This window comes from Corella eumyota, chromosome 5 (genome assembly GCF_963082875.1).
Source record: "Corella eumyota chromosome 5, kaCorEumy4.1, whole genome shotgun sequence".
NCBI lineage: Eukaryota > Metazoa > Chordata > Ascidiacea > Phlebobranchia > Corellidae > Corella > Corella eumyota.
In genome coordinates, this window is record NC_137494.1 from 11,477,318 (window position 1) to 11,492,033 (window position 14,716).

The window sequence follows — 14,716 nt, forward strand, 5'->3', positions numbered from 1 at the left end:
TACAATGATTTTAACACATTGGGTTAATTAATCAACTAAGGCAATACCAAACATAACAAGTTAAGCAAATCTTCGTGAACAGGTGTTGGCGACATATTTACTTAAATGAGTTACGGATGTTTTAAAACGTTTATTATTAGTAATAGAAAACAGGTTGGTAGAAATGATGTTTTACAGAAGAGTGATTATACAGTTTAAAAAGTGAAACAAAACGCCTTATATTGTACGGGAAGTTTAAATTTAGCACACTAAAATAAAAATATTTGATTTTAGCTGTTATTTTTTTTCATCACATTTTTTAAACATTTTGCAAGAAAAGGAAACAAAAGCAATAACATTTAAGTTAAAAAATGTCAAACTGATTGGCCAACTTTAACAAAATCTTGTTTAAATATATAACCTCATATTGTTGTAGTATATATCTTGCTGTGGTTAAAAGTTTTTTTTATAGAAATAAACTTAACCTCTAGATTACATTAAAAAACTTTATTTTTTACACTTTATGATATTAAAAAAATCTTATTTAGTTATCATGTTATAATGCACTTTTTAACAAATAATAAAAATTTAATATTATATTTAAACCATAGTTTTGCTGTTTGTGTCTTAAAACATGGTGTTATTTAATGCATTTAAAAAAGTAATAATTTTTTATTCTATGTCTTATTTGCTCATATTAAGGTGGTAAATTTTTATACATGGTTAAACTAGTTGTAAAACGAAAAAAAAGTGAACTATGTACCTAATTTTGCGTTAGTTTACCAAACAAACTATAAAGAAAGTAAACATTACACATTACAATTTACCAGATCATTTGTTAGCTTACATATGAGCAAATAATTGTTAAAAATGAATTCAACTTATACAAATATTTAACATTCGTACCGCTAAAGCCCATTTTAAGAGCGTACTTTTTAACTTTAAATAATAATTTTTATTTCAAATTTTTTTATATAATTTATTTAAAACTTAATATTAACTGAACGTGATATGTGAAATATATTTTAATCTATAACTGCTGTTTTTAAATGGGTGTTTTAATTGATTTGGATATTAGAATTCTCGAATATTTACATATAGATATTAGTAAAAAAACAGAATTATTATTTATAGGGTTAACTAAATAATTTTTGATTTTTTAAAGCTAAAGTTTAGTAATACAGATATTTTCAAAGTTTAAAAAGAAAAGAAAAATTCATCAAGATGACCATATTGGGTTTTAAATGGTTTATTGCTAATAACAGAGACAAGCTAATGAAAGCAGGAGTTTTGCAAAAGGTTCAATTATCAAACCAATATGTTGTTATGGATGGTAGTGAAACATCATTAATGTTTCATGTTAAACTACGGAATAGACGCTAGTATGTTGTTGTATTTTATGAATATTAAATTTAACTCCCAAAGCAGGAGTTACCAAAATGTGTACTGTGCTGACTTAGTGCAGTAACTTGCATTGTGTAAAGCAAAAAATATTAATTAATGTTATTGTTGTAAAATAAATATACCGTATTTGCACAAAATATTTTTACATCTTAGAAATGTAAACCATTAAACCAAAAATTAAACTCTTTTTTGTTGTTTTAGCGGAAAGTATGAAAAACATCGTCAAAATATACAGAGTTTTTTTAAAAATATGAAAAATTGTGGAATTAAACCTATTATTTTATTTGATGGGTAAGAACAAAAAATTAAAATCTTTGGCTTTTTTTGCGTCATTTATCGTTTTTCCTATTTTTAATATTAAGTTTTGAATAACAAAACAAACAATATTATTATAATATAAAATTGTTTAAATATGGTGTCAATGATTTTTTTGATTATATAAAATAGCAAGCCATATGTAAAATTGCAACCAACAAAACCCTGAAAACATAGTAAATTAAGAGCTTTAGTCTACATGCTGACTAGATCTTATAATTGTTTAAAACTAATATTTAACATTATTAAGATTTAAGCACGAAGACAGCTTGGTTTTTTACAAAGAAAAAAATGATGAAAAAATACAGGAGATATCGGTTTTCTTCCAGAATAACCTGGACAATTTTAAACTAAGAATAAGGCCTATGCTTAACGGTAAATAAACAAATTCATTATTATAGTTTTAGTAACTGCGAGTCATTTATTTACACAACAAAAATTATACCAACGTAAGCCTCTAGAATTAATACTCATTGAAATGATTTTAAAATTTTCTTTTTACAGATCTTGTATTGAAACAGACTTTAGATGAGCTCCAAATACCATGGACAGTGGGTAAAGGAGATATTGACAGCCAAACAGCGAAATTAGCCCACTTAATAAATGTTTATATTCTTGGCTATAGCACCAATTATCTAGTTCAGAGCCATAATGGGTTTGTTAATTTTGAAAACTTCGAATGGGACAAAGTAAGATAAAATGTTATTGTTTTTGTACTACTAAATTTGAATTACGCTTTGGTTGTTTTCCTTACTAAATTATAATTTGGGACTGCCTCTTATTTTTGTATATATAATTTATCCTCGCGATCTAAACATAAAGTAACAACCGACCCAGTTTTTGGTTGCTTTTGGCAGTTTGGTAAATTATTAAATATAACTGCCCAATAACTAAGCAGCTGATTAAGTGCTGGCCCAGCAGAATTTTTTACCGTCTTTAGCGCCTTACTCAAGAGCGCTACAGCATAAGATTACTAGAAATCAAACCCAGGACGTCATGTTATGTAGCAAGTGTTCTGACCACTACACCACGCTGCTGGTTTTCTTAAATCGTTTAACAACATGAATGTGTTTTACGGTAAATGTCACAACAATCAATAATATTTTAGTTAACGATTGTTTATTTAAAATTATTTATAGTTAGTATTTACAGAAATTCGTTGTTTAGGGAGCAAAATGTTAAATTAAATAGAATTGTAATCCCCAATATTCAAAATGTATGATTAATTATTTTATCTAAATATGTTTTGGGGTTAATTACTATATAAATTAAATAACATGTATGTATATGGTTTCTGCAGGTAAATTTTGCAAACGGTCAAAATTACATCGAAGCAATAACATTTAACAACGAAGAATTTCTACAATGTTTTGGAATTACTCGGGAAGCAATGTGGTTCATGGCAGTCGTGTTCACCAACTCGAGCAAGGAAAAATATAAAACAATATGGGAATCTTTAGGCGTTTGAGTTATTTTTTAGTTTCTTGAAAAAAGAAAATTATATATCTTAAATTTACTTATACTAATTTGCATAAAAAATTTCATAGCCCAGACATAAAATAGCCATTCTTAAATTGCCGCATATTTAAATAAAATTGAGAGGTAGGTATTTTATCTAATCATTAACCATTATATTGGGTTATAATGTTGATGGAGCAAAATAGCACCAATACATCAGTTTACCTAATAAATAGTGCATTTTTAATGTTTAGGGTCAATATATGAACGATAAACTTCATTCATATTTAAAATGGGCTTCAAATAATTATCAAGACGGAGAAATATTCAAGAATGTTGTAGCTTTAACAAGCGGGCTCGTGTCAGGTAAGTTAAAATGACTGCTGTATTCTATGGGATCATGGGATGTCATTAAAAAGATATAATATTTAACATGGTCTATTAAACTTTTATTAAAAGATTCTTAAAGTGGCCAAACTAAATATTTTTTTTATGTAATAGAAACCGTTAATGAATTGGCAGTTAGCATTGAAAGCGATTTAGAGAAATATAGAAATCCCAAAATCCACATCAATGTTTTAAAAAGTTTAAAGAAAAATGTGAAACAAGATCCTGGGTTAATTGATTTGTTAAAATCCAATAAGGACAAGGTTATGCCCGATGTAGGGCAATCTCAAAGCAAAAAAACAGAGCTTGGGTTGCAGTTGAGGAAGTTGAATTTACCAGATCATTTGTTAGATCTTCTTAACGACCAAGAAAACCTGGTTAAATTTCCGCTAAATGTTCATTTAAGGGTTCTTATGGCCGATCCGTCGATGTCTGAATCTCCACATGCACTTACAAAGCTAATAAGGAAAAAAATGTACGAGCTAGTAGCATTAAAAAATAACCTGCAGATAGTAGAATATGATACTGTTGACGCAGAGTACAAAGAAACTGAAATGATGACCATTCAGCCGTCAAGTAAGCATTACTAGCTTTTTATTTTATATATTTTTTTTCCATATTACCTTAAGGTGATAGGTTTTATATTTTTTATTGGGGAAGGGTGTGCTGTTATGACGTGATCGAGCTATCCGTAAACGCCGGGCGAATAGTGTAAGGTTGGTGCGGCTCAAACCCGAAACCTTTCGACTCGTAGTCCAACGCCATGACCGGTTCGCCGACTTAATAGCTTTTTATTACCCTAAAGTTATAGTCAGTTCATATAAATGAGTGTTTATAGTTTATTTATTTTTCTCAAATGCAAATGCTAGCGGTTAAACTATATATTAAATAGGTACTAAGAAATGTAAAATTTATGTAGATTTTTTTTATTAATTTTTTTTCTTTTTTTTGACAGATCAAGAAATCTTAAAAGCGCCCATGAAAGCCAAAATGCGACATCTAGCGAGTGAAATAATTAGTCCGTTTAATTTTGATATTTTCAATCAAAGTGTTAATTTATTTGCAGATGAGTTAAAATTATTGGCCCTTGCTTCCATATATTGGGTAGAAAAAGCAAAACCAAGTGACCAAGTGATTAAGGGCATAGCGACGGTTGTTGCTTTGGTATATACCAGAAATTCCGAAGAATTTAGAAACGCAAAGAGACTTGATATTCAACCAGGCCGCGCTCGTTTTCGTGCTGACGATGTGAACTTCTCGACACAATGGCAGTTATGTTTGTTAGAGGTCATTAATTTTAACAAGTTGTTAGAATGCCCTTATCCCATTACACAAGTTGGCAAAGTGTTCTGTGGTTTCTTGTTTTCGCGCATTTTGGCAAACCCGATTGATCCAGAGAGCGTGTTTAGACTTGGATCTTCTTCAATGGATACGTACAAAAACATTTACAGCGTTCTGAATCAGTGTGAGCGTTAGGCTTTGTTTTTAGGTCCTAAAAACTAAAACTGTATTAATTAACCAACTACATTAGATGCATTTTTATAGTCATTAAACCTAATAAAAAGGGCTTTATTACAAAAAAACCTTGTTATGTTAAAATTTATATTGAAAACATTGTATATATTATATTGTTGCAAATTCTATATTGTTATAAATCTGTATATGTATAAAAAAAATGTAAATTAATTTAAAAAAATGTATGTCCTTAGTTCAAACTTAATCATTATAGAATTATATATCTTGTTTTTTATATTTTACTTTACTTTTTAAACCATTAGTTTAGAACTAAAACCCTTGTTTTTTGTAATAGCTTACATATGAGCAAATAATTGTTAAAAATAAATTCAACTTATACAAATATTTAACATTCGTACCACCAAAGACCATTTTAAGAGCGTTCTTTTTAACTTTAAATAATAATTTTTATTTCAAATTTTTTATATAATTTATTTAAAACTTAATATTAACTGAACGTGATGTGTGAAATGTATTTTAATCTATAACTGCTGTTTTTAAATGGGTGTTTTAATTGATTTGGATATTAGAATTCTTGAATTTTTACGTGTAGATATTGGTAAAAAAAACTAAAAAAAAAAAAAAAAAAAAAACAATTTTTAAGAAATTATTTTAAATAAAATTGACAAAACCTCCTGATTTGGTGTTTAGCTATAGTAGTAACATGACAGTAATAACACTAAATAAATTATTTTATAATTTCCAAAACGAACAACTCCAGTGATTTTTAAATGTTTGTAATAATTAATCCATCACAATATTAACTATATCCCTTTGTTAACATTAATATTTACAACTTGGTAGATTAGGGTTTTGGGTTAGCTATGAAAATACCAACATCACGCCATATGTCGTCACTGAGTTAAATTATCATCCTTGTGTTCGTAATTCCCCTGTTGTTAAAGTAAATTCCTACCTTTACAGTTGTAAAGATTTATACAAACACCACGCTAAATGACGACATTGGGTTAAATATTATTTCCGCGTGGGTTATTTCCCTAATTGTATAGACATATCTCTTGCCTCTTAATGTTGAGTTTTTATTTTGTCTACTACGTTTTTTCTAAATATTAAATTTTATTTAAAATAATATTTTTCATTTAAAATAATATTTTTAACACAAAAAAAATATTTGATTTTAGCTGTTATTTTTTTCATCAACTTTTTTAAACATTTTGCCAAAATAATATAAAATTTTTAAAATTGTTTTTCATTAAACAATTTACATTTTTTTTTAATTTTCTAATAAACAAATACCCAAAGGAAACAACATTGTTTAATTAACCCTAAACTGATTTAAATTTTCATAATATCTAAAAAAAAATTCTTGTTGTAGTTCTTATTTTTGATAAAAATTCCTTTATTAATATATAAGTTGCTTATAGCTGTGTAATAAAACTACTTACACAAAAAACAATTTTTTGGCTCTAATTTTTATAATCAGATTTTGTAGACATTTTTTCCAAAAAGGGGTATTACCAGCAAAGTAAAGTAGTCAAAACAATTTACTAGAAGCGGTTTTAGCTTTCTGAATTGCAAATGGCAACCCGAGACTTGGTTGGATACTTGCAATGTTACCGTGTGTTTAAATCGCAAAGTCGATCACAACGAGAATAAATAAAAATATTAAAAAATTATCATTGTAATAACATTAAACAAACCAAACAACCGCAGTGATTTTGTTGATGTTTATATTTTTTTATCGCAATATTAACAATATTCTGTTGTTAACGTTAATATTTTTAACTTGTTAAATTTGACTTTTAGGTTAGCTACGAAAAGCAATACAAACATCGCGTGATATTACGTCATTGGGTTAAATTACTATCCTCGCATAGGTAATTTATCTATTTATATAAAGTTATCCCTTTCATAGTTGTTAAGACTCTCAATTTCTCTTTCTATCATTAACCATTGTCGTCTGATATATAGTCAACTGTTCAGCAATGTCCCCGCGTTGGTAAAACACCTACAAGAACGTTGTATCCTTAACTACTGTTGTCAACGCAAAAATATTAAAAAACTATTTAAGACCTTGTTTGGCCTTATAATGATCTAGAAATTTTATTATATTGCGAAGAATGTAAAGAGATTGCTAATTCTAAATAAGGGAATATTTGGCATTTAAGAGTTCAGTTTAATTAATATGCAAAATTGAACAAATACATTAAACTCTTAAATCTCCATTAAATAATTTTTTTTTAGCTATTATACAAATATGATTATATAAATTATTCAATAATATGGGTATAAGGGGTTTTAAGGGGTTTATAAAGAGAAATAGAGATAGTTTGGAAAAAGAGAAATGTTTCCAACAGGTTAAATTATCAAACCAATATATTGTTATGAGTGGATCTGAAACTTCAATATTGTTGTATGAGGAACTTACAACTGGATGCTAGTAAGTTGTTTTCTTTTTCATATTAAATTAGTTTATCTAATTCGAACGAGCAACCCGTTTTATAATATTTGCCTAAATTGAATAACAGTGCCATGGTAATAATAATAATACGTATTCTGAAATATATATTTTAAAGGTACAAAAACCAACTGGTCGTTGTTTAACAAAAATTTACTTTTGAAAAATATATTTTAGAACTAGCAAAGTGAAATTGTAAAATCCGTTTTTATGTTACGTTAAAATTGTGAAAAATTTGTAAAAGGTGAAAACATAACTTTAAAAATTTTAAAACATATCACCTCTTTATATAACAAAAACATTTTTTTTTATAAGTTTTCTTTATTTTTAGCGGAACCTATGAAATGTATCGACAAAAAATTCAAGAATTTTTCAATAAATTAAAAGAGTGTCAAATTAAGCCGATTGTTTTATTTGAAGGGTAAAAATCCTTTTTAGTATCTTATTATTTTGTTTTATTTAACTTCTTAGAAATTTTGATATTGTACTAAAAGCAGTGCTTTTTGCATAAAACTCTTTTATAAACGTTTAATATATATTTTTAGGTTTAACTACAAAGAGGACCTGAAGATTTCTATAGACAGGAAAGAGGAGAGAATACAGAAAATATTAAATTTTTTTAAGAATTCACAAAGAAACAAAAAAATTAAAACGATGCCCATTCTTTGCAGTAAATCATCTAATCATAAATGCTGTGGCTTTAACTATACGAAATTCCAGTGTATTTATGCAAATAATAACTAACCTCAAATTTTTATCGTAATTAATTTAGCCTTAGATGTAACGTAAATGTTATCCTCGATGTGGAAAGGCCGATTGCGCAACCTAAACATAGCGTGACAACAGTTACCCCGATCCAGTCTTAAGTTGTTGTGTCAGTTTGAGATATTATAAAGACTATAATTGCCTGATAACTAAGCTGCTGTTTAAGTGCTGGTCAGCAGTAGTTTATACCGTAAAGTTACTCAAGGGCGGTTCAGCATGAGATCCTAAACGGTACCTTTTAATGTATATTAACTATTAATTTAAAAATTGGTGTTAGATCATAATTACTCATATTATCTTGTTCAGATATGTGTGAAGGTCAAACTCATTATTCCAAGCTCTAATATTTACATTTATTCATTGTTTTAACAGAGATAGTTTTCGAGCAAGTGTTAGACGAGCTAAAAATACCATGGGCTATGGGTAACGGATATGCTGACAGCGAGACGGAAGCCTTAGCAAAAATGTTGAACGCGTTTGTTCTTGGAACTAGCTCTAATTTTTTTTCTCGTAATCTTAGAGGATTATTTGATTATGCTGACTTTAAATGGGAAAATGTAAATTCATTTAAATAGTTTCTAACACTATTTAAAGCCTACAGAGTTTGTTGTTTATTTGAAAGAACGGGTATCAAAAAATAACTGAGTCGAGTTGTTTGTTCATACAAAGATATCCTCAAATCATTTAGGCATATTGCGACTTAAACCTTAAGTATATATTAAACGATCGCATATAATAATGCCAGGTGTATTAAAAACTTCACTCTACGAAAATATTTTTGGTTGAATCTAGCCAAAATGATCTGTATTCGGAAAGCAAGCTAAAACCACTATTTAACACCAATTTTTCACATCTAAATGCCTGATAATTGTTTAAACGTTTACTATATCAAATTACTAAAATAACATCGGTACGTTTTAAATAATAATTGACTCAAACTTTTAAACAGTTTTAAAATAAGTAAATATACTTATTTAGGTGGAGAATGCTAATGGACAAAATTACATCCCAGCAACAATACTTAACTACGAAAAGTTTCTACAAAGTTCTAAAGTTACAAAAGAAGCAATGTGGTTTATGGCGGTAGTTTTTAAACAATCAAGTAATCAAGATCACAAAAAAATGCAAGATTTTTTTGAGGTGTGGGTTTCGTTGCAATTATATATAAAAAAATAAACCAGTTTTTTTAAACCTAAAGCTTTTTTATTGTAAAACTATATATTCAAGACATCAGTAGGCATATATTTAACCTAAATATTGTGGTTTGTTTAAACATAGGAGAACTTCATGCATAAGAAAATTGAGGAATATTTTAAATGGGCTTCAAACAATTATCAGGACGGAGAAGTGTTTAAAAATGTCCAAACATTAACATACAATAGAATGTCGGGTAATTCAATTATTCTTTTGTAACCTGGTAAAGTTATATGCTTTAAATACCCTTTTAAACTCACTATAATAAAATTTCATTTTATTAATTCCTAATAAACTATAATTTATCAGACTAAAAAATGAGCCGTTTTGGGTATTGGATATTCTAAATGATCAGAAAAATGAAACTCCGCTAAATGTTCGTTTGCCACTTCTTGTTACAAATCCAACAAAGTTTGAATCCCCACATGTTGTCACCAAGTTAATAAGAAAGAAAATGTACGAGTTGGTAGCATTAAAAAGCAACCTGCAGATTGTAGAATACGATGCTGTTGACGCAGAGTATAAAGAAACGGAAATGATGACAATTCAGCCGTCAAGTAAGCTTAACTTGTTTTTTTTTGATTATTTTAATAAATGTTTTAAGGATTTTATATTGGCTTAAAAAGTAAACATCGTGGTTCCCTGCCGAGAATTTTAGTTAGTAATTCTCCAATTCCACGACACAAGTTCATTAAGTTGTTTAAATATTAAAACACAAATACAACTTTAGAAATCTGACTTATTTAAATCAACATTATTTTATCAGATAAAGTAGTCTTAAAAGGATCCAAAGAAGATCAAATGCAATATCTAGCGACTGAAATATTAAGCACCGCTAATTTTGCTATTTTTGACCAAAGCGTTAGTTCGATTCGAGATGAGTTAAAGTTATTGGTTCTTGCCTCAATATATTGGGTAGAAAATTCAAAGCCAAGTGAAGACATGATCAAGGCCCTAGCCATGGTAGTTGCTATGGTATCCAACAACATCATTCCAGAGTTAAAAAAAACAGAAAATCTAGATGTTTGTTTTAATGAAGGTGACGTTAATTTCTCGACACAATGGCAGGTTTGTATGTCAGAGGTCATCAATTTTAACAAGTTGTTAGATTGTCCTTATCCCACCACACAAGTCGGCAAAGTGTTCTGTGGTTTGATGTTTTTGCGTATTTTATCGAAACCTCCTGAGAACCTGATTGACTTAGAATCTTCTACAAAAAGCACCTACGACGAAATATATACCGTACTAAGTCGGTGTGTGAGTAAATAACTTGAACATTGCATCAAATTACTTACAGACAAATTGTTGTAATAAATTAGTATTTGTAGATTTTAATGTGAAGTAAGCGACTAGCTAAAAATATGAAATTTTAAACCACTGATACAAAAAAAATTGCAAACATTTTAACATAACAAAAATTGCTTTCTTTAGCATACAGTAAAATATTTTTACATACAAATTTTAAATTTGCTGTATTAAAATGTAACGTCCGTAACCTATTAATAGTGATTTTGTTTTTGTGAAGTAGTCAGTCACTAAATTATAATATTAAATGTACATTAGATTAACTTTTAGTTTTAATATTTTTGTAAACCAAATCTTATTAGAATTTTAAGATAGTTTTTCTAGCCTTGTGATAAAATTGTTTTTATTTATTGTGGCTGTACATTGTGTAATTTTCGATAAATGTTGTATTAAACAATAATATAGAAAATAAGAAAATAGTGTTGGTTTGCGCAAAATTTGTATTTAAGTCAGCTACGCAAAATAAAAAACATACAATATTTCTAGGAAATCAAACCAAGTCTAACAGGTATGTGATACTGTTATCCTTAAGTTGGTTATTTACCAACCTGAATAGTTTCTTTCAGCAGGTGTTGGCTAAAAGTCAGTATTGTACAAACAAAAATGTGTGGCAAGGCTAAATATGCAACAAAAAAGTAAAACCAAGTAGGTTTTATGCAATTTGTATTTACTCAGTTTCGAACAAATATTATATTAAGTAGGTACGTGCATTTAAACGTTGTTAAATAACATTAAATATTTACACAACCTTTGTTGCTTATTTGTTATATTGACATTTATTACTTTAAATTTACTATGTGGTGTAGGTATGTTAAGGAGTACTATTGAAATGTTAATTCTGCATTTTCATCAGGTGAAACTTGTTAGCTTGTTCAAATAGGATGCAATACAAAACAAACGTCATATAAAAAATATAACACAATCACTCAGTGGCGTTTTGCACATGTGACATATAGAAGAAGGTTTCCCACCTAACCCACATAAAATTGAATAGCTATATTGTTCATGCATAACAATACATGTATATAAAAAACAACTAAACCAGCAAAATATCTATATAAGTTGTGTTTTTTTGCATTTGAACAAGGTTAAAGCAAATTATAGGCCTATTAAAAATATTTTCCTGTTTTCTATGTTTAATAAAGTTACAGAATAAATAGTAGTTACAAGATAAAATCATTTACACATTACACCGCCAATCTTACAATAAAGTAAATGCTAGTTTCAACAGAGTTTAGACCCATCGAAAATCGAATATCATGAAATTTAAATGATTTTTGTTTTAATATATTTATGGTACATACAAATATTTTATTATTTGCCATTCCATTTTTTTGCACGATGCCTCTGCTCAAACATTTTTTTGCACGATGCCTCTTGCATGTGGCCCAATGATGCATTAAACAAGTTACTTATTATACTGTTTGTTTTAAAAAAAACAATGTTATTTCTTCAACATATCTTATGGGTATTAAATATTATTGATAACACAACTATACTTTTATTTTAAAGGTTTCTCAGGTTTAACATAAAATGGGTATATATGGTTTTAAAGTGTTTATAAATAGAAACAGGCCACGTTTGGAAAACGATAAAGTTTTTCAACAGGTTAAATTATCAAACCAATATATTGTTATGGATGGGGCTGAAACTGCAATATTGTTGTATGAGGAACCAAGAAATGGATGCTAGTAAGTTGTTGTTTTAATGTCAAATTATTAAGCTTGATTTAAAAATCGTCTAATAATAATTTTTGTTGAAGCAACCTACTTTTTCATAGCCTTTGTCTATTTTTGTAATTAAGCATCAGGAACTTAAAGACCGATTGGTTGCTAGTTTTTTTAGATAATTTTAAATGATCACCGTTAATTTAAATAACTGTTTTTAAAGTTTATAGATGTTTATGAATGTAAATAATTTTATAAAAATCAAGTTTTTATATGAAAAAAAACAATATTTATTAATTTTTTTATTTTTAGCGGAACCTATGAAAAGTATCGACAAACTGTTGTAGAATTTTTCGATAAATTAAACAAATGTCAAATTAGGCCGATCCTTTTATTTAATGGGTAAAAATATTTTGCTGTTTTGGTAATGTATAAAAAATAGCTTATTTTTGTTTTAAATTCCATTAGGAACTTTATTATACATGTTTAATCTTAACACTGTTTAGGTTTAACCACAAAGATGATCTGGATTTTTATATTGAAAGAAGAAATAAAAGAATACAAAATTTATTGAATTTTTTTGAGAATTCACAAACAAATAATAACATTTATACGAAGCCCATTCTATGCGGTAAATAAACTAAACATAGACGCCGTGGTTTTAACTATACGAACTCCTAGTGTTTTATTTAAGCAAATAAAAACTAATCTACTAAAATTACCCTAATTCAGCCATAGATGTATTGCCGAAAAACTATTAACTTTATTGCCAAATAACTATTAACTTGGCGATTGGTTTAAACTCAACATTACTAACTACTATTGACCCAAAATGCTGACAAGCATAAAATATTAACATTTATTCATTGTTTTAACAGGGGTAGTTTTTAAGCAAGTGTTAGACGAGCTAAAAATACCATGGGCAATAGGTAACGGATATGCTGACAGCGAAACGAAAGCATTAGCAAAAATGTTGAACGCATTTGTTCTTGGAACAAGCTCTAATTTTTTTGCTCTTAATCTTAAAAAATTTGTTGATTATGCTGACTTTAAATGGAAAAACGTATGATTTATTAAATATTTTTTAACGTAAGAAAGCCTATCTGTTGACCAAAACGATCTGTATTCGGTTGGAAGGCTAGACCCAAAACTCTTTATTTAATTTAGGCACACATGTGTGCCTGATAATTATCCAATGGTTTACCACGTAAAAGTGCTGAAATAAAATCGGTACGTCTTAATTATTACTCGATCACAACCTCTGTAATTTAAAAAATAAATGAATTTCTACAGGTGCTTAAAGCTAACGGTCAAAATTACATCAAAGCAACTGCATTTAACAACGAAAATTTTCTGCAAAATTTTAAAATATCACAAGAAGCAATGTGGTTTATGGCGGTTGTGTTTACAAATTCGACTGATCAAAGACACAAAAGATTGCAAGATTTCTTTAAGGTGAGAGCTGTTTTAATTTAGAACAGATTCGTTGTAATACTTCAGATTATTTTTAAAACATTAATTTTGTTTGTTTAACATCATGAGTTGAATTAACCTTTAATAGTAGTGCTTCGTTTAAACATAGGGAAATTACACAAATGAAAAAATTGAAGAATTTTTCAAATGGGCCTCAAACAATTATCACGACGGGCAAGTTTTTGAAAATGTCAAAGCATTAATAGGCAATGAAATGTCAGGTTAGTGTTAATCAACGATCAAGTTTACATAATTTAAAAAAATTTTAAACCCATTACATTTTTTATTCTTTAAAAACTATAATTTAGCATGCTTCAAACATTATACTTTTTCCGTTGTAAACAGAAGCTAAAACAATTGAATTGGCTGCAAACATTAGGGGGCTTTTGGAGAAATACAGAAATCCAAATATTCATATCAACGTGCTCAATAGTTTAAAGAAATGTGCCAAACAAGACCCACAGTTGTTACATTTAATAACTTCTAACGAAGACAAAGCTTTACCAGAAATAGAACCATCCCAAAACGAAAAGACAGAATTTGGGTTGCTGTTGAGAAAAAGAAATTTACCATTTTGGGTATTGGATATTCTAAATGATCAGAAAAATGAAACTTCGGTAATTGTTCGTTTGCCACTTCTTGTTACAAATTCAAAAAAGTTTGAATCCCCACATGTTGTCACCAAGTCAATAAGAAAGAAAATGTACGAGTTGGTAGCATTAAAAAGTAACCTGCAGATTGTAGAATACGATACTGTTGACGCAGAGTATAAAGAAACAAAAATGATGACAATTCAGCCGTCAAGTAAGCTTAACTTGTTTTTTTTTTAATTATT

At 28.2% G+C, this 14,716-nt stretch overlaps 3 protein-coding genes across 4 annotated transcripts; all 3 read left to right on the forward strand.

The window, feature by feature from the left end:
• The first annotated feature begins 1,203 nt into the window (after window positions 1–1,203).
• LOC145753493 (uncharacterized) lies at window positions 1,204–5,019 on the forward strand. Its single transcript, XM_082569896.1, has 8 exons — window positions 1,204–1,361; window positions 1,585–1,674; window positions 1,949–2,073; window positions 2,203–2,387; window positions 2,999–3,160; window positions 3,411–3,522; window positions 3,658–4,119; window positions 4,499–5,019. The coding sequence occupies exons 1-8, from the start codon at window positions 1,204–1,206 to the stop codon at window positions 5,017–5,019; spliced, it is 1,815 nt and encodes a 604-aa protein (XP_082426022.1).
• A 2,204-nt stretch (window positions 5,020–7,223) lies between these two features.
• Window positions 7,224–9,887, forward strand: LOC145752645 (single-strand DNA endonuclease ASTE1-like). 2 transcript variants are annotated; one of them, XM_082568950.1, is made up of 7 exons: window positions 7,224–7,459; window positions 7,809–7,898; window positions 8,023–8,147; window positions 8,615–8,799; window positions 9,221–9,382; window positions 9,521–9,632; window positions 9,746–9,887. In XM_082568950.1, the coding sequence occupies exons 1-7, from the start codon at window positions 7,302–7,304 to the stop codon at window positions 9,748–9,750; spliced, it is 837 nt and encodes a 278-aa protein (XP_082425076.1). In that variant the 5' UTR covers window positions 7,224–7,301; the 3' UTR covers window positions 9,751–9,887. The 2 variants fall into 2 exon arrangements, with proteins under 2 accessions (XP_082425076.1, XP_082425075.1); XM_082568949.1 differs by lacking the exon at window positions 9,746–9,887 and having other exon boundaries at window positions 9,521–9,668.
• On the forward strand, window positions 9,748–11,089 carry LOC145752646 (uncharacterized). The gene is made up of 2 exons (XM_082568951.1): window positions 9,748–9,993; window positions 10,203–11,089. Exons 1-2 carry the CDS (start codon window positions 9,891–9,893, stop codon window positions 10,703–10,705), a joined length of 606 nt encoding a protein of 201 aa, XP_082425077.1. The 5' UTR covers window positions 9,748–9,890; the 3' UTR covers window positions 10,706–11,089.
• The last annotated feature ends 3,627 nt before the right edge of the window (window positions 11,090–14,716 follow it).

Excerpts from the sequence above, each read along its gene's own strand:
- LOC145753493 (XM_082569896.1), top strand. The coding sequence starts at position 1,204 with ATGACCATATTGGGTTTTAAATGGTTTATTGCTAATAACAGAGACAAG. Across the intron at positions 3,161-3,410 it reads CAATATGGGAATCTTTAGGC|GGTCAATATATGAACGATAA; the intron begins GTTTGAGTTATT and ends TTTAATGTTTAG. Across the intron at positions 3,523-3,657 it reads AACAAGCGGGCTCGTGTCAG|AAACCGTTAATGAATTGGCA; the intron begins GTAAGTTAAAAT and ends TTTATGTAATAG.
- LOC145752645 (XM_082568949.1), top strand. The coding sequence starts at position 7,302 with ATGGGTATAAGGGGTTTTAAGGGGTTTATAAAGAGAAATAGAGATAGT. Across the intron at positions 7,460-7,808 it reads GAACTTACAACTGGATGCTA|CGGAACCTATGAAATGTATC; the intron begins GTAAGTTGTTTT and ends CTTTATTTTTAG. Across the intron at positions 8,800-9,220 it reads CTGACTTTAAATGGGAAAAT|GTGGAGAATGCTAATGGACA; the intron begins GTAAATTCATTT and ends ATACTTATTTAG.
- LOC145752646 (XM_082568951.1), top strand. The coding sequence starts at position 9,891 with ATGTACGAGTTGGTAGCATTAAAAAGCAACCTGCAGATTGTAGAATAC. Across the intron at positions 9,994-10,202 it reads GATGACAATTCAGCCGTCAA|ATAAAGTAGTCTTAAAAGGA; the intron begins GTAAGCTTAACT and ends TTATTTTATCAG.